The sequence below is a fragment of the Ovis aries genome, chromosome 24, assembly GCF_016772045.2.
Source record: "Ovis aries strain OAR_USU_Benz2616 breed Rambouillet chromosome 24, ARS-UI_Ramb_v3.0, whole genome shotgun sequence".
NCBI classification, from domain to species: domain Eukaryota; kingdom Metazoa; phylum Chordata; class Mammalia; order Artiodactyla; family Bovidae; genus Ovis; species Ovis aries.
Window position 1 is genome coordinate 27734195 of NC_056077.1, and position 17129 is coordinate 27751323.

The 17129-nt window shown below is 53.5% G+C and overlaps 2 protein-coding genes across 3 annotated transcripts; one reads left to right on the forward strand and one right to left on the reverse strand.

Annotated features, from left to right (window-relative positions):
- The first annotated feature begins 1021 nt into the window (after positions 1 to 1021).
- Positions 1022 to 10731, forward strand: KAT8 (lysine acetyltransferase 8). Its single transcript, XM_027961920.2, has 11 exons — positions 1022 to 1250; positions 2466 to 2540; positions 2623 to 2798; positions 6538 to 6591; positions 6691 to 6855; positions 7590 to 7679; positions 9360 to 9500; positions 9601 to 9694; positions 9782 to 9932; positions 10055 to 10209; positions 10555 to 10731. Exons 1-11 carry the CDS (start codon positions 1040 to 1042, stop codon positions 10617 to 10619), a joined length of 1377 nt encoding a protein of 458 aa, XP_027817721.1. The 5' UTR covers positions 1022 to 1039; the 3' UTR covers positions 10620 to 10731.
- A 47-nt stretch (positions 10732 to 10778) lies between these two features.
- PRSS8 (serine protease 8) lies at positions 10779 to 15296 on the reverse strand. 2 transcript variants are annotated; one of them, XM_042240335.2, is made up of 6 exons: positions 14996 to 15296; positions 14716 to 14733; positions 12852 to 13014; positions 12353 to 12624; positions 12099 to 12265; positions 10779 to 11966 (listed from the first exon to the last, which is right to left on the reverse strand). In XM_042240335.2, the coding sequence occupies exons 1-6, from the start codon at positions 15078 to 15080 to the stop codon at positions 11643 to 11645; spliced, it is 1029 nt and encodes a 342-aa protein (XP_042096269.1). In that variant the 5' UTR covers positions 15081 to 15296; the 3' UTR covers positions 10779 to 11642. The 2 variants fall into 2 exon arrangements, with proteins under 2 accessions (XP_042096269.1, XP_042096270.1); XM_042240336.2 differs by lacking the exon at positions 14716 to 14733.
- Between the last annotated feature and the right edge of the window lie 1833 nt (positions 15297 to 17129).

Below are 17129 nucleotides of genomic sequence, written 5' to 3' on the forward strand. Positions count from 1 at the left end.
CTGACTTATTTCTTCTGTTTCATATGCTGCCAGAAGGGCATTTACCACTCCCTCCAAACTCCTTTATTTTCCCAAAGCCAAGTTACCAGCTCTTCCCACTGCCATCACTCACAGATACTTAGATGTTTCCTGATCGGTAACCTCATCCTTAGACCTTAAGCATTCCACTCCTCTTAGAATTGTTTCTAAGCCCAATAGCCAAATTACAAGTCAGATATGACTCAGAGTGGCCAAAAGGAATGTTTATTGAATACCTTACCCTGTCTGCTATTGTGCAACACGCACTTGTTTTATATACGTAGAGATAAACATATGGTTCAATCTTTATGGTTATATGGCTTATACAGTGTAACATTTAACGACATTCTGGGAATGGACACTCCCAGTGTAGGGTCAGAACCCAGGATTCCTCACTCATTAAGCCCAAGACTCTCTCTATTATGTCCAGGGCCTTTGACTAGTTTCTCTTTAGGGAACTTGGTCATTTCTTTACAAAGGCTTGATTCTGTGCGAGTGATTAATTGGGCCTGCTTCCCCAATCCGATCTCCTTTTCCCATCCTGAACAAGGAACGCAGTTTCTTCAGTCTTTAAAAACGGGAGACCAGTATTTGGCTGGTGGAATTGCATGGGATGGGTGTTAACCTCAGGCTCATTGCCCTGAAGCCAGGCATCCAGGGAGGCTGCTCTGGCTCTGCCCCGGTAAACTGGGGGCAGCGCCGCCCGATAACTGGCACATCTTGGCTTCCTCAGGCACCAGAAGTCTTAAAAAGATAGAGCTGAGACATCACATCAGGAAAGCCTTTCTCCTCTCTTTTAACTCTAGGGTGCAGCCACAATTCCAAACAGGAAACTCCAATGTAACCGGCACAGTCAACGTCAATCTGGCCCGGCGCCGCGGAGACACTCACACTAACCAACGAGCTCCTGCCACGTCACAGACCCCGCCCTCCAGCTTGCTGCGGGCTCCGCCACGCGTCGCTGACCCGGATCTAAAGGCGCTACGCGGCGCTATATTCTGGCGTCACTTCCACTACAACGATGGCGGCACAGGGAGCAGCTGCGGCGGTTGCGGCAGCGACTTCAGGGGTCTCGGGGGAGGGCGAGCCCGGACCCGGGGAGAATGCGGCGGTCGAGGGGACCGCTCCGTCCCCAGGCCGCATCTCTCCGCCGACCCCGGCGCGCGGCGAGCCGGAAGTCACCGTGGAGATCGGAGAAACCTACCTGTGCCGGCGGCCCGATAGCACCTGGCGTGAGGGCGGGGCCCAAGGCCAGGGGGCGGGGCCTAAGGGCGGGGCGGGGCCTGAGGGGGTTAGAACACTGTCTTTTGGACTTGCCCCGGCGCCGCCTACAATCCCCGCCGCCTGGGCTTTAACCAAAGTCTTCCTTCTGTGTTTTAGAGCTCCCATTCCACTTGCCAAGTCTTAGGCTTCATTCCCTTTTTTTTTTTTTTGTTAACCTGCTTCCTCGCTGGTCTCCCTTGTGTCTGTGACTTCCCCTTTTATCCTACAGCCGCCAGCGGAGAGGACCTCCCGGAACACAAAAACTAACTTCCCCTCCCTTCTGTTTTTTTGCGTCATTTCCAGAATAATCCCCAAATACCTTAGAATGGCCTTCGTCTTTGTCACCTTTCTGTTTTTTAGCACTCCTAGCAAAGGCCATTGACGGACCAGACCAGGCTCTTAAGACCATATGCCTTTTACTGCTGGCTAGCCCCACTCATCCTTTTAGCATCATATCCCCTGTGATGCCATTCTTGACTCCCTTCAGGCAGAGTGCATCGTTCCCTTCTGTATATTCCTGCAACATTTTCTTTATACCTGAGCTACGGTATATGTACCATTGTGTTGTCATTGTCTGTCTTCTATCAAAGTGTGAACTTCTGGAGGGCAGGACCGCTCATGATTCATCAGTGTATCTTATGTACCCAGCAGCAACCCAGCTCAGGGCCAGACTTGCAGTGGTTGCCTTAGTCATTTGTTGAATGGTCTGCCATTTGGTGCTGCTGTACTGAAAGCTTATCACCGTTTGAGGGGGGCGCTGTTATCCTTATTTACACATGAAAGCGCTGAGGCTCAGAAAGCCGAAATAACTTGTTCAGTTAAATATAGCTAGGAAGTGAGGCTGTGTGAGTCCACAACTAGCTCTCATGGCTTCTGAACAAATGAACGACTGAGTATACTAATACAGACCTTGAATTTGGAGCCAGACTTGAATTCGGTTAAATATTAGTGCTTATTACTTTTCAAATAGGTGAGCATGGGTAAGCCTCAGTTTCCTTGTCCCTAGTATAAGAATAAGAGCCCCAATCTGGCCCACCTCAAGACAGTGTTTGAAGGGAGTGGCAGAGGTGAACAGATGAGGTTAGCTTCGGAATCTGGCCTCAGAATCTGGCAACCTGCCCCTCAGTGTCACTCGTTCCAGCCCGGTGTTCTTTCTTGGTGATCCTAGCCTTTTCCCTTCACAGATTCTGCTGAAGTGATCCAGTCTCGAGTGAACGATCAAGAAGGCCGAGAGGAATTCTATGTACACTACGTGGGCTGTGAGTGACAGGGTATTCAGGTCTGGGTGCGGGGTTGGGGGAGAACGTGAAAGGGCAGCACCCTCATGACCCATCCTCACAGTTAACCGGCGATTGGATGAATGGGTCGACAAGAACCGGCTGGCGCTGACCAAAACAGTGAAAGATGCTGTGCAGAAGAACTCAGAGAAGTACCTGAGCGAGCTGGCTGAGCAGCCGGAGCGCAAGATCACTCGCAACCAAAAACGCAAGCATGATGAGATCAACCACGTGCAGAAGGTCCGGATTCTTCCCCTTCCCCAGGTCCCTCCCCTTCCCCAGGTCCCACCCCTTTCCCCTGGGCCCACCCCTTTCCCCGGGTCCCTCCCCTTTCCCAGGGCCCCAGGAGGCTCAGCATCCTCTCCAGACTAACTTGGGTCCTGGTGCCACACCCACAGCAGCTCCCATTGCTTAAGCTCCTGCAGTATATGGGGGACTATCTATCTCCTCCCAGGTATTCTTCACAGATGAGAAAACTGAGGCTCAGAGAGGGTGAGAGCTTGGCCATAGTCTTGTGGCAAGAAACTGACACAGCTGGGACTGGAACTCAGGCCTCTTGCAGCATTTATGCCCCTCTTGGCTGTGCCACATTGACAAACGGACCTGCAAGTTCCAAGGGAAGGAAGAGAATGAGTGATTTAGGGGTGCTTGCAATCGCCAACCCTTGTGCTGAGTGCTGTGCCTGGATAAGCTCATCAGGTCTTCTGTAACAACTTAATGCCACAGAGCTAATTAATTCTTTTTGAGGAAAGCAGGAAGCAGACTCAGAGAGGTTAAGTAACTTGCCCAAGGTCACACAGCTAGTATATAAAAGGGTGGGCTGAAATTAGAGTAATAATGGCACATTTATTGGCTTGTGAGCCACAGTATTAGGCTAAGTATTCTAGAACATGATCTCATTGAAATTTCACAGCAACTCTGTGAGGTAAACTATATCCCCAGTTTATAAGGGAGGTGCAGGTAGTTTTAGGAACCCAGTCATGAATTAGATTTGCCAACTAGATTGTTCTACTTTGGGGCACAAGCCCTTAGTCTTGACTTGGAAATAGCCTAGAAACTCCTGCCATTTATTTCCAAAGCTTGGATTTGGGGACTTCCCTAGTGGTCCAGTGGTTAAGACTCTGTCCTTCCAATGCAGGGGGTGTGAGTTCAATCCCTGGTTGGGGAACTAAGATCCCTCATGCCTCTGGGCTAAAAAAAAAGAAACAAAATTTGGGTTCTTTTCTTGAAGCCAGCCTGCCCCTGGGGGGTTTCTTTTCTCCCACTTTGAGCCTCAGTTTCTTGATTTGTGAAATGGAGTGTGCAGATGAGAAGAGGCTTTATGAAGCTCTTAAGGAACCCAGATTTTTGTTATTTTCACCCAGTGCAATTGCATCCTGAGCACTCATTGTGGGTTTTGCAGCAATGGTTTGCAGACTGTGGGGCACAGCTATTAGTAGAATGCAAGATGAGTTGCATTGGGTTGTGGTCATTTAAATTTAAAAAACGGAATAACTTAAGACAAGGTACAAACTATCAGAGTATATTGTCCTTTAATAAAGGTAAGTTGAGAAGCTCTTATTTCAGATACAAATATAGTTTGTATACACAGACTGTCAACTGGTTAACAGTGCTGTCATTTAAAAAAATTATTTTTAATGCTTTGAATTAGAAAGATCTTTCACTGGGGATTCCCGGTGGTCCAGTGATTAGGACTCGGCGTCTTCACTGCCATGGCCCAGATTCAGCCCCTGGTCGGGGAACTAAGATTCCACAAGCCATGTGGCGAGAAGAAAACCCAAAAGATGTCTGTAAAGCACCATCTAAGGCAGCACTGTCCTACTGAACATCCTGTGATGGAAATGGAAATGTGCTCTGTCTGTGTTGTCTGATACAGTAGCCACTACCCACGTGTGGCTATTGAGTACTTGAAATGTACTGAGAATTGAATTTTATTTTGAATGTAATGAACTTAAATCTAAGTAGCTGCTTGTGGCTAGTGGCTACTTTATCCCACAGCACAGTCTAAGGTTTGCTCAGCTCCCCAGCCAGGTTGCCCTGGTAAAGTAAGTCTCAAAGATGTCTTTCTAAGCTGGCAGTCAGCATGGTGGATGACCGTGGACCAGTGGTGGTCAAAGAATGAATAACCAGCAGTTTACTCAAAGAATGAATAATCAGCAAGTTAACCAAAGAATGAATAATCAGTGAGTTAACAATCAGCAAGGTTCTCCAGGGCCTCATTAATGTTTAATTCTAAATAAATTATAGCATTTATGAAAAGTAGTGTTTTTGTAGTTCTTTAACCCATTTGCAGAAGAGGACTGATTTATGAATTGGGAGATGTGCTTTAAAGAGGCACATGAGAAGGAAAAGTTCCCTTCCCTCATTTTTGCAGGGGTTTAACTTTGGTGTTGGACAGACCGGAGGCCCATGCCCCACTCTGCTTGGTCCTGGTTCTGTGAGCCTACTTCTCCATGCCTCAGTTTCTTCTGTGCGGTGTGGATAGTGAGCACTCCCATCTCAGGCTCGTGCTGAGTAATGCCTGTGATGTGAGCACTTGGTACTTGGAATAAATGGCAGCTGGCTAGTCCCCAAGGGTGAATGACCTCACTTCTCCCTGTTTACTTCTCTGTAAAGCATTGTGTATCCACATTGCCAAAGGGTTAAATGAGGCCATCTGGCGAAGTGCTTGGTGGAAAGGGCTCTGGGTAAGACACTGGCCCCTGTCTCCCTTCTGAACCACAAGGCAAGGCTGCCGTCTTCTCTGGTGTAGGTCCCAGGCTTTCCTGGGTCACTTGTCAGGCAGGCCTTGGTTCCTTCTTTAGCCTCTGGCCTAGAACCTGGGCAGGCTATGATTGCCACGTGAGTTATATTCCTGCCTTCCAAAGACTTGGAAAATAGGGAAACCAAGACGGGGGAGACGGTGGGTACTGTTGTTGAGCAAGGCATTCCTGACCTGGGAAGGAATATATTCTGGCTCAGAAGAATCCAGTCAGGCCTCTTGGATGGGATTGGAAAGGGTGCTGGGCCTTCAAAGACAGAAAGAGCACAGTAAAAACAATGACACGTGATTACTCACCACACTCTGCCCTGTCAGGCACTTGCCTGGCTCATGCTCAGTACCGGGCTGAGTAAGCATTTTTTGGCAGCTGTAGAAGAGGGAAGGACATGGAGGCTGGGAGGAACTGCATGCGCAAAGGCATGAAGACCAGGAACAGGAGTGTCAACAGCAGAGCAGGGTTGAGCTGAGAGAGGGCTGGGAATCCCCAGAGGCCTTGTCAGCAGCTGTCTAGATCTGACATGGTGGCAGTGGCTATTTGGGGTGGGGCAGAAGGAACCAATTCCAGAGATGACAAAGAGGTAGAGCTGACACGACGTGGCCATTATTTGAATGCCAGGCTGAGCGAGGAGGAGGAGCCTTGTGAGCAGGCTCATTATTGGTCTGGGGCAGTTGGCCCAAGGGTGATGCTTCCCAGTGAGTTGAGGAACCCAGGAGGATGAACAGGTTTGTAGGAGGAAAGGCCAAATTCCTTTCTGGACACCTAGGGCTCGCTGTACCTGTGGGAGGGGCCTCTGGGAGCAGTCCCATTTGGAGGAAGGGTGTCCAGGCACATTGGGGTGTCCCTACCGGTTCCTGATATGGACACAGAAGACCAGACCTCTTATTTCCCCTGTCTCCCAACAACTATGGCAGAACTGGATTGATCCGATTGCAAACACTCAAGCTGTTATCAACCTAAGGAGTGGAGCCAGGCCTTTAGATCCTAGCCCTGTTCATCGGTCCAAAGGCAAATGGTCCAAACTTGAGCATCAGGGGGCTCTGGGATGTGTGTGTGGGTGGGCAGATGGGAGAGGAACTTGGACCAGCCAGCTCTGAAACCAGGTAAAATGAGCTTGCTCGATCTTGTTATTATTGTAGTTTAAGGGATGAGGTCTGGAAAACAGAAGGGATAACCTGACCCCTTCTATTCACCTCCGTCCACTGCTCTTTCTCACTCAGACCTATGCAGAGATGGATCCCACAACAGCAGCCTTGGAGAAGGAACATGAGGCGGTAAGTAGGGGGAGGGCTCCTAAGCGGAGCTGCCCCTTCCCTGTTGCTCCTCTTGCCCTGACCAAGCCCGACTTTCCTCCACTCCCACCTCGCGCACAGATCACCAAGGTGAAGTACGTGGACAAGATCCACATTGGGAACTACGAAATCGACGCCTGGTACTTCTCCCCATTCCCTGAAGACTATGGGAAACAGCCCAAGCTCTGGCTCTGCGAGTACTGTCTCAAGTATATGAAATATGAGAAGAGCTACCGCTTCCACTTGGTAAGGCTGGGCTGGGTCTGGTACGCACAGGGGATGGGCGTCGAGGCTGAAGGACACCTGAGAGAGCAGCCCGGGGCAGGAGAGACAGGCTCACAAGCCGTAGATCCAAGGAAAAGCTGGCCTGGGTGGAGAGACCTGGCTTCCAGGCCTGACTGTGCGGTGGCTGGAGCCTCCGCAGACCTCAGGTTCCTCTTCTGTGGCGTGGGGGCCTTCTGGGGTCCCTGGCCCTCACCACGTATTTATCTAAGGCCTGTCCCGTGCCAGGTTCCTCTGTGCAAAAGAGGAAGTCAGCACAGCCCCGAGCCATGGGACCGTGACGCCTGGGCGGTCGGAATGCTCGGCCACACACATGGGCCACCTGGCTGGTGTGGTGTGTTTCCCCCACGGTGGATTCTTAGGCAGATGTGTGTAGTTTAGGAAACAACCTTGTCATGGGTGCTGGCCCTCCAGAGCCAGGCTGAGCTGGACTTGTAATTATCCAGTTGTGTGATGTTCATGCCAGCTACCTGGCCTGTTAGTGTGCCTCAGTTTCTCCGTCTGTAAAATAGGATTTGTCTCCTCAGATGGTTGGGTGAGTTACTTGATATAGGTGAAGGGTGGATCCCCAGGGTCTCCAACTGGGGAAGTGGAGAGAAGCAGAGGCCTGCTGTCAGCCACACAGGGTGGGATGGAGTGCCCAGCGGGGAAACTTGGGACCCCACGTCTGTGCCTCTCTGCTCTCAACCCCCACCCAGGGCCAGTGCCAGTGGCGGCAACCCCCGGGAAAGGAGATCTACCGCAAGAGCAACATCTCTGTGTATGAAGTGGATGGCAAAGACCACAAGGTGAGCTCTTGGGCAGAGTTACCATGGAAATGGGGGACGCGCTAGGCACTTCCTGGTGTTCCTCACCATCGATAAAGGGCAGAGGCCAGCCTCGTGAGAAGAGGCCTGCGGGCTTGTGCTCAGCCTGGCACCCAGCCTGTGTTCTGTGCAAAGTCAGCTCCCCATGGTGCCACCCTCAGCTTCTGGGTTTCTCTTCTGTCCCTGAGGGATTTGGCTTCTGAGGGGGTAGCTGGGGGTGGCTTAGGCTCAAGTGCTTCTGGAACCCAGAGTGGAGATTGTCCGGCCTCAGGGTATTGTTCAAACCTGCTTTCTCTTTCTGCCTGAAGAAATGGTGTTTGTTTTTCCTGGATGGGAACTGCTCTGTGTGAGGTTTCCTGCCTGAGAGCTCTGTGGCTCTGAGGCCAAGTTCCTTGTTCCTGAAGGACTTCAGTGGGGCAGTGTATGGTCTCTGGGGCATGCTTTGCTGTCATGGACAACTTGGCCTTTGCCTGGTCAGTCTAGGAGGGTCTCACCGAGGGTCCCCAATTCCTGTGCAAGGACAGCGGAGTGTAAGATGCAGGGGCTGGCTTCTGAGTGGCTCTGGGCTTCAAATCGCCCTGTCACTTCCTTACTGACCTTGGACAAGTTACTTAAGGTCTTCTGTTCCTGTTTTCTCCTCTTTAAGACAGGAGTCATGCTAATATTTACCTACGAGACTTGTTAACGGAATAAATGAAACAGCAAAGTCAAGTACTTAGCCCAGTTCTTGGCATTGAGCAGGGACTTAGTAAACACGGGCTTTTGCCAGCCTTGTGATGAATAGCTTGCTAAATAGCATCACGTGAGCCCCCTGCTCTGCCTTCCTGAACATCAGTGGGGTGGGGGTGGGGTTGGAGGGGCAGAAAGAGACAGAGCAGAGACGTGGGTGTTCTTTCAGCTCCATCCTATACAGCCTTGAGGCCTCAGGCAGTCCCTCACCCTTACAGATCCTCAGTTTCCTCCTAAGCAAAATGAGTCAGTAGTGCTGGGCTCACACAACTGTTGGGTCAAATGAGAGTGGTTGTAAAAGGTGTCCTTGATGTCTGCCATGCAGCCAACCTTAAGGTCCCACTGGCCCTCCTGACATTGGTCTCTGGCCTGGCACGGCCGATGGGGTAGATAGCTTGGGCTGTGGAGTCAGGCTCAAGGGTTGTTCATCTGCAGACATTTACCAACCCCCCAGGTTCACCCTTCGCCATGTGCTAGGTCTGAGGGCACGGCTTTGAGCAGACAGAACTCACACACCAGCTTGAGTCCCGCCCTCGCGCTCACCAGCTGGGGGACCTTGGGCAAGCCACTGTCTCTGAACCTGTTTCCTGAGCTGAAATAGAAAAGTCTGTGTCTCTAAAGAGCAAACTCCTCTTGAGCACTCAGCAGCAGTAGCCATGAGTAGCCCAGCTCTGCTGTGACCTCCTTGAGTGCTCCTACCTATCTGATTTTCCATTTCCTCGTCCATCAGAAAGTGACTCTAAGACTCCTTGCAATGCTAAACACGGCCGTTCTGGTGAGGATCCCACTTCTCACCGGGCTAGCACTGGCTATGCTCTGGAGCCTGGCACTTGCAACAGGCAGGGTGACAGCACCTGCCCAGACCTTGATGGAGCTAGGTGGAGGTGTTCTGCCTGCCCCCTGAGCCTGTTTCCACCCACCCCCACCCCTCAGATTTACTGTCAGAACCTGTGTCTGCTGGCCAAGCTCTTCCTGGACCATAAGACGCTATACTTTGACGTGGAGCCATTCGTCTTTTACATCTTGACCGAGGTGGACAGGCAGGGGGCCCACATCGTCGGCTACTTCTCAAAGGTGCTTGGAAGCCCAGGTTGAGGGAGGTGGGGGGCAGGGAGTGGATGAACCTGAGTAGGGGCTGAGTCTCCGCAGAGACCCTGACCACCCACCCCTGCAGGAGAAGGAGTCCCCAGATGGAAACAACGTGGCCTGCATCCTGACGCTGCCCCCCTACCAGCGCCGTGGCTACGGGAAGTTCCTCATAGCTTTCAGTGAGTGGTTCCTGCAGGAAGGGCGACGATGATGAGGGGTGCCAGGGCAGGGTGGGTCCTCAGTTTCCTCGTTTCCACCACCTCCAGGCTATGAGCTCTCAAAGCTGGAGAGCACGGTCGGCTCCCCTGAGAAGCCACTGTCTGACCTGGGCAAGCTCAGCTACCGCAGCTACTGGTCCTGGGTCCTGCTGGAGATCTTGCGAGACTTCCGGGGCACCCTGTCCATCAAGGACCTTAGGTAAGTCCTTCCAGAGGGAAAGACTCTCCTCCGACTGCCCGTGATCCCCTCTCCTTGGCCCCTCCCAGCCAAACCCCTCAAGTAGACCTCTCTCCAGCATCTGCTCTAATCTGCTTGTGCAGCCAGATGACGAGCATCACTCAGAATGACATCATCAGCACCCTCCAGTCCCTCAACATGGTTAAGTACTGGAAGGGCCAGCACGTGATCTGTGTCACACCCAAGCTGGTGGAGGAACACCTCAAAAGTGCTCAGTATAAGAAACCACCCATCACAGGTAGGTAAAGGGGCTGCCCTGGGCGAGTGTGTGTGTGTGTGTGTGTGTGTGTGTGAGTGGTGGGGGATAGGTGTAAGGACCTCCAGGAGCCAAGGCCTCCTTTTTGCTGTCACCTGATCCCAAACCAGTCTGACCAGCTCCCAGGACCAAGCCTGAGGCAGGCCACTCATTCCTGGGCTTCCCTTCCCACCCCCCACCCCCACCCCAGGAATCAGCCTGCCCTTGTTCCCATCTGCAGGTGAAACCTGGCCTGGGCCCAGGGCAGAGCAGCCAGGGTGACCAGCCCAATCGGGGGAGGGGGGTGGGGGGGCCGTCCTGCCTCTCATCTGTCTTTTCTTCCTGCAGTGGACTCTGTCTGCCTCAAGTGGGCACCCCCCAAGCACAAGCAAGTCAAACTTTCCAAGAAGTGAGTGGCCTGCGCCTCTGCTCCTGGACCCGTGCCTCCTTGCCCCCAGCCTGTAAATATGTACAGACCTGTTTCATCACTTTTTTAAATAAAGTAAGTGCTGCTGGTGTCCCAGAGCTGATGGGCTTCATTCATTTCATGTCACACACACACACATAGCCAGTTGTGCTCAGAACATTTTACTCCTTCTGACCCCCCACCTCAGATGCATGTTGGAGCCCAGTTCCGGTGGGGGCTCAGTCCTCCGGAGTCCAGGAGTCAGGGCTCACGGGGGGGGCATGGCAGCCAGTGAGGCAAGATTGGGGCCTTTTTTGTCCTTGAAAACCTGCTGCCCAGAGGCAACCCCAGGCTTCCCTGGTGGCTCAGATGGTAAAGAATCCACCTGCAATGCAGGAGATCAGGGTTTGATTCCTGGGTCAGGAAGATGCCCTGGAGAAGGGAAGTGGCCACTCACTCCCGTGTTCTTGCCTGAGGAATCCCATGGACAGAGGAACCTGATGGGCTACAGTCCATGAGGCTGCAAAGAGTTGGACACAACTAAGTGACTTAAACACTTCAGAGGCAGCCCTGGCCCAGAAGACAGGAAGAGGGTGAAGTGATGGGGCTCATAAGACAGAGCAGGTGAGATGCTGAGCCAGTCCTTCTTCAGTGGCCGTCATCTGGCCAGTCTTCTAGAAATGGGTGGGGAGCCAGGGCCCATTTTCGTAGCAGAGGGTCCTTGGGGGCTCCATAGGAGCCCAGCAGATAGGCTTGTGGACAGCAGATGGAAGTGACCAGAGGTTCTAGCCAGTACCACAGGCAGTAAACTCCTGGAGTGGAGGTTACTGTCCCAAAGAACAATCCAGAAGAGTGGGCTCAGAGTTCAGGATGGTGCCTTGAACTCCCACAGGGTCCTGGGAGGAGGGAGTGACTCAAGTCAGGCCCTGGGCCCAGAGTGTCCCAGGTGGGGCCTAACATGGGAACAGCATCCGTCCTTGGGTGTGATGTGGAGGTCTCAGAAGCAAAGCAGCTCCCAGGCGTGAGTAGCTCAGTCCTCATGCAGTGGGCGGAGGAGGCCCAGGGTCAGGCCAAGTGGCAGCAGAAGGATGGGCCCCACCAAGCCCTGTGCTGGGGCAGAGTTGAAACCCTTGTAGCGGCTGCAGAGGTGGCCATCGGGCTGGGACTCCTCCATTTGGGGCACCACCTGAGGCTGGAGCTCCGCCACTTTGTAGTGAATCCAGGAGGCATAGACGGAGGTCAGGGTATAAACACCAGGCCTGTTAGGGGCCCCACAGGCATCACCCCAGCTTACGATGCCTGCCAGGTACCAGCGGCCTGCCACTGGGCAGGAAAGTGGGCCCCCAGAGTCACCCTAGAAGAAAATCCACACACCAGCTTTCAGGTAGGGACCCCAGGCCTCCAACCATCCAGGCCAAGCCCCTCAAGCCCTCATCTCCCAAGACACACCTGTCTTCCCCCATTCACCCGGACCCCCTGCATTTACCTGGCAGGCGTCCTTACTCCCGTTCACGTAGCCAGCACACAGCATATCCTGATCGATTAGGTGGGGCTCCCCGGGCTTGGCATTGATATTGTACAGGCAGTTACAGGTCTCACGACTGATCAGCGGTACCTCAAGTTGCTGCAGTGGCCGGGGGTTCGGGAGGCTCACTGTGGGGGGCGAAAGATGCTTACCCAGGGTCTCCTAGCCTGAGTCAGCTCCCCTCTGTGTCTCTAGACGTCAGCCCTGTCCCTCACCTGAGGGCGCCACATGGCCCCAGCCAGTGACAATGCACTGGAGGCCATTGGGGAAGGAGGCGTTGGCTGCGGGGAGGCAGATCGGCCGGATGTAGCGGGAGAAGGTGACGGAGCTGCTGAGCCGGAGGAGTGCAATGTCGCCCATGGAGCCCTCGTGGGAATATTTCTCGTGGGAAATGACCTGGGCCACCCCGCGGACCTGGGTGTCGGTGCTGTAGTAGTCCAGCTGGTGGGCGCCCAGCTTGACCTCGTATTCTTCTATCTTGTTGTCACTGCAGGCAGAGGGGTGAAGGCAGAGCAGCTGACCTTTTGGGTCCCACTCTGCATCCTAGTTTTATCCTGTGACCTGTGACCTCTGGCCTTCACTCCTGACAGACCCTTAACAGGCTTTATTGATACACCCTAGATCCAACCCAAGAACCCCCAGTCTGACCTACATTGATCCTTGAATCTTGACCCCCACCCTACTTCCCCACCCTGCCCCCCACCCTATGGGTACCTTGGGAAGCAGTGAGCAGCCGACAGCACCCACTGATTGGACACGAGAGAGCCGCCGCACACATGGGTGCCATGGTGGTTGATGCTGACCTGCCAGGGCCACTGGCCTCGAGCTGCAGTGGTACCACCTGTGATGCGTCCTTGAGGGACCATGCCACAGGAGTCTGCCGGGAGAGGAAGGGGAGAGGGTCAGGACCTCTGGAGCCACCAGGCCACTTCCTCACCCGACACAGCCCAGGAAGTCTGGTTTGGAGCTTCAGGGGTGAGTTCACAGAAGCCAGCGAGGCTTTGTCCCCATCCCCCAGCTCACCAGTTACCTGCTGTCCTAAGGTCTCACCCAGCCTCTGTCCTCTTGGGCCTTCCTGCCTTCCATCTGATCTACTCCTTACACATCTGGCCAGTTCACACTGCTGCTTAAATCCTTCCCTGGCTCCATTCTGCCCTTAAGAGAGATTCCGGCCCTCTCATGGTGCTGCTGTCCACTCTGCCAACAATCTGGACACTCACTGTCACGTCGGGCCACACACTAGACCTCAGACCTTTGCTTACTCAGATCACTCTGCCTAGGGTAGTCTTCCTCATCCCCACTTCTATTTGAAATGTGAAATGCTGATACTTTGGCCCCCTGATGGGAAAAGCTGACTCACTGGAAAAGACCCTGATGCTGGGAAAGACTGAAGGCAAAAGCAGAGGATGAGATGGTTAGACATCAATGGACGTGAATTTGAGCAAATTCTGGGAGATAGTAGACAGAGGAGCTGGGAGTGCTGCAGTCCATGGGGTTGCAAAGAGTTGGCCAAAAGTTAGCAACTGAGTTCAATAACAACAACTTCTATTTGCCTATAGAGGTGGTTCAAATACCAGAGCCTCTGAAGTCTGCCGTCACCCTGCTGGCTGAGACAGGTGATGCCTCAGAGCTCCCAGGGTCTATGCTTCCTGGACAGGGCTGTTCGCATTCTCACTGTCTACTTCAACCAACCAACTTGGGCATTCCCTAGGGGCAGAGACGAGGGCAGACTCACACGTCCCCAGTGCTGGGCACACAAATGGAGTTGTGGATGTGTTGAACAAATGAATAGAACAGCCTGGATCCCAGGGTGTGAGCGTCTCATTTCATTTCCAGGACAGCCCCACCCCTGTGAAGGCCACTGTTTGGAGCAGGACCCAAATGCCCTTCACAAAGTCACCTTCTCAGGTGCAGGGAAAACCACCCAGCCAGGCTCCTCCCCATCTCCTCGTAAAAAGGACAATAGCTACCATTTAGAGACCAACAGTTCAAGCAATGCCAGGCCCTGAAGGGGCTTTCACTTCCTTCATCTTCCTGACTCCTCAAGCAGCCCCAGGAGGTAGACAGAATTGACTTCATTTTATTTTGGCTTGCTCTACATGGTCTGTGGGATCCTAGTTCCCCAACCAGAGATCAAACTGGGCCCTTGACAGTGAAACCACAGTGTCCTAACCATTGGACCGCCAGGGGATTCCTTCAACTTCATTTTAGAGGTGAGGGGACTGGCCGCGTGAGACATAGCCAGTACATGGTGAAGCAGAGACTGCCAAGGAGACTGACCCTTGGTTTGCTACCCTCAAAACAACCCACCTTTGGACTCAGACCTGACTTCAAATCCCAGCGCAGCCACTTCCTGGCTGTGTGCCGTTGGGCAAGTCACTTATCTGCCCGTCACTGTCTTAAAGATTGAGGCTATCGTCCCCGCTCAAGTGCTACCAGGGACCTAAATAAGACCACGGGAGTGGAGGAAACAGCTTTGCAGAAGAGAGGGTCAGGTGCTCCAATGCTCCATGGAAATCTGAACCCCTGGCCCCACCCCTCACCTTCCCCTCCCCCATTCCTCCCAGGCGAGCCTCACCTTCGGCCACAACGGCTCCTGGCGGGAGAGAGAAAGAGGGAGGGGTAAGCAGGGAAACCTCTAGAATTCAGACCCCAGGCCCCCCCACCCCTCACCCTAGCCCCAGGAGACCAAAGCTGAGGAGACAGGCCAAGAGCCAGCGAGGCTGAAGATGGGGGTTCTTGAGCCCAGAATAAGGGACATACCCCTGAAAAGGGTTATACTCTTGGCCCCAGTGCACTCCCCTCCTCCCCTTCCCACCCTCGCCAGCCCCATGCTCCCCGCCCGCGCCCACACTCACCTATCCCATTCCGGAATAATCCAAGCAAAAGCACAGTGGCCACAGCCTCCAGCCACCTGGGCCCCAGGCCCGACCTCCTGGCCATGGCCCAGGACCAGGTGCCCTGGGCACCCAGGGGAAGGGACCTCAAAGCCAAGAGATTGGGGCTCAAAGGCAAGCTCCCGGTGTCGGGATCGCGGAAGGGAGGAGAAGCAGGTGTCCAAGGCTGGCTTCTAAGGTAGGAAGCGAGCGCAAGGGAAATGCTGGGGTCTCTGCAGTCGGGCAGGGAGGACCGGTCTCCAGGTTGCCCTGGGTACGCACCGACCTTCCTTCCGGAGTGGCAGCTCCAGGAAAGGACACCTACCTGCCTGCCCCGCCTCTGGCCCCGCCCCCCCCAACTCCCGCCGCTCAGCTCCACCGGCCTCTCTCACCAGACTAGGCTGTGGGTGTGTGTGTGTGTGTGTGTGTGTGACCCCTAGGCTGTGTGTGTGGTGGGCAGGAAGGTGGGAGGAGGGGGGGGGCTGTTGTTTAAGCAGCCCCAGGCAGGGCTGGAAACCTGGATGTCTGGATTCCTGACCCAACTGCTCTTGGGCCCAGGTCTTTCAGATCTCCCATACCTGTTATGCCCCCTCAGGGCCTGGCCTGGCCTCTGTTATCTTACTGCTCCCTCCTTCCCTCCTGAAGCCTGCTGTCTGAGCCCCGGGACACCCGGCTCTGCCCCGGGGCTAGGGCTCCTTCAGGCCCTACTGTGGAGCCTGAAACCTCATCTGCATGTGGTGAGGTGTGATGACGTGTCTGGGGATGCTCATCATTCCATACATATTTATTGAGAGCCTAATATGTCCCAGGTACAGGAGACAAAGCGGACACCGTCCTGCCTTCCCTGAGCTCATGGTGAAGTTGAGGTGACAGACCTGAATCACAGGATGACACAAGCAATTACAGAATAACTTCAGATGAGGCTGGAGATGGAGAAAGAAGTGCGGGGCGGGGTGGGGGGTGGCTCTGGAGGCCATCGACAGGAGCCCGACCCGGGCTGGCATCAAGAAGGGCTCCTCAAGAAGGTGCCTTTCAAACTGAGACCTCAAAGGCTTTTGAAAAGGTGTTAACAAGGCAAAGATGGGGAAGGGTGGTCCAGGTGAAGGGTCCTCTAGTGGAGGGTGCAGGGGGCCAATGTGCCTGGTCTGGGAAGTCGGTTGCTTCCTCTGTGACTGTAGAAATTCGGGCAACTGGGAATGTGTGTTGACTTCAAGCTTTAGAAAAAGAGAGCCCCCATTTGCCGACCTTCCTTCCCTGAGACTAGGCATCTGGCTCTCTGAGCCAGGACTTTAGGGCCCAGGCTGGAGGGCAGGGAATTCCTTGATTGGGAAAGGAGATGAGACTGACTTGGGAAGGAGTCTAAGCTGAGGTGGAGAAGGGAAGACGCTGGACATGATGGGTGGGTTTGGGTAGAGAATGGGGCATATTAAATGCTTATGGAGGATGGCATATGTGTGACTGACTGGGTATGGGGAACAGATAGGGGTGTATGTCCCTATGGAGACAGATTCAAGGGAATATTCTCTTTGAGATCTGACAGCTAAAGATAAGCCAGGCACCAGAATTCCCTGGTGGTCCAGTGGTCAAAACTCTGCACTTCTACTGCAGGAGGTGGTCATGGACAGGTGAACTAAGATCCCTGAATGCTAGGTAGCATAGCCAAAACAAACAATCAAACAAACAAAAAACCCATGTTCTTTAAGAACTTCTGTCCAGGGACTTTCCTAGTGGTCCAGTTAACCACTGGAAGAATCTACCTTCCAGTGAAGGGGTACAGGTTTAATCTCTGGCCAGGGAATTGAGATACTACATGGCGTGGGGGCAACTAAGCCCAGGCAGCCCCACTACTGGACCCTCGACCTCTAGAGTCTGTGCGCCATAACTAGAGAGAAGTCCACGAACCACAGCAAAGAGTCTGTGTGCTGCGACTAAGACCTGGCACAGCCAAAAAGAAAAGAAGATCCTTTGTCCATCTCATCAGCCCCTCAATCTTTCAAGAACTTCCAGCTTTCCTATATGTCTCCCCCTACCCTCTGCCTAGTCAACCTTCTGCTGCATATGATTGACTCAGCCATCTGCTCATACCCTTTGCTGCAAACGGTGACTCCAGCTGCAG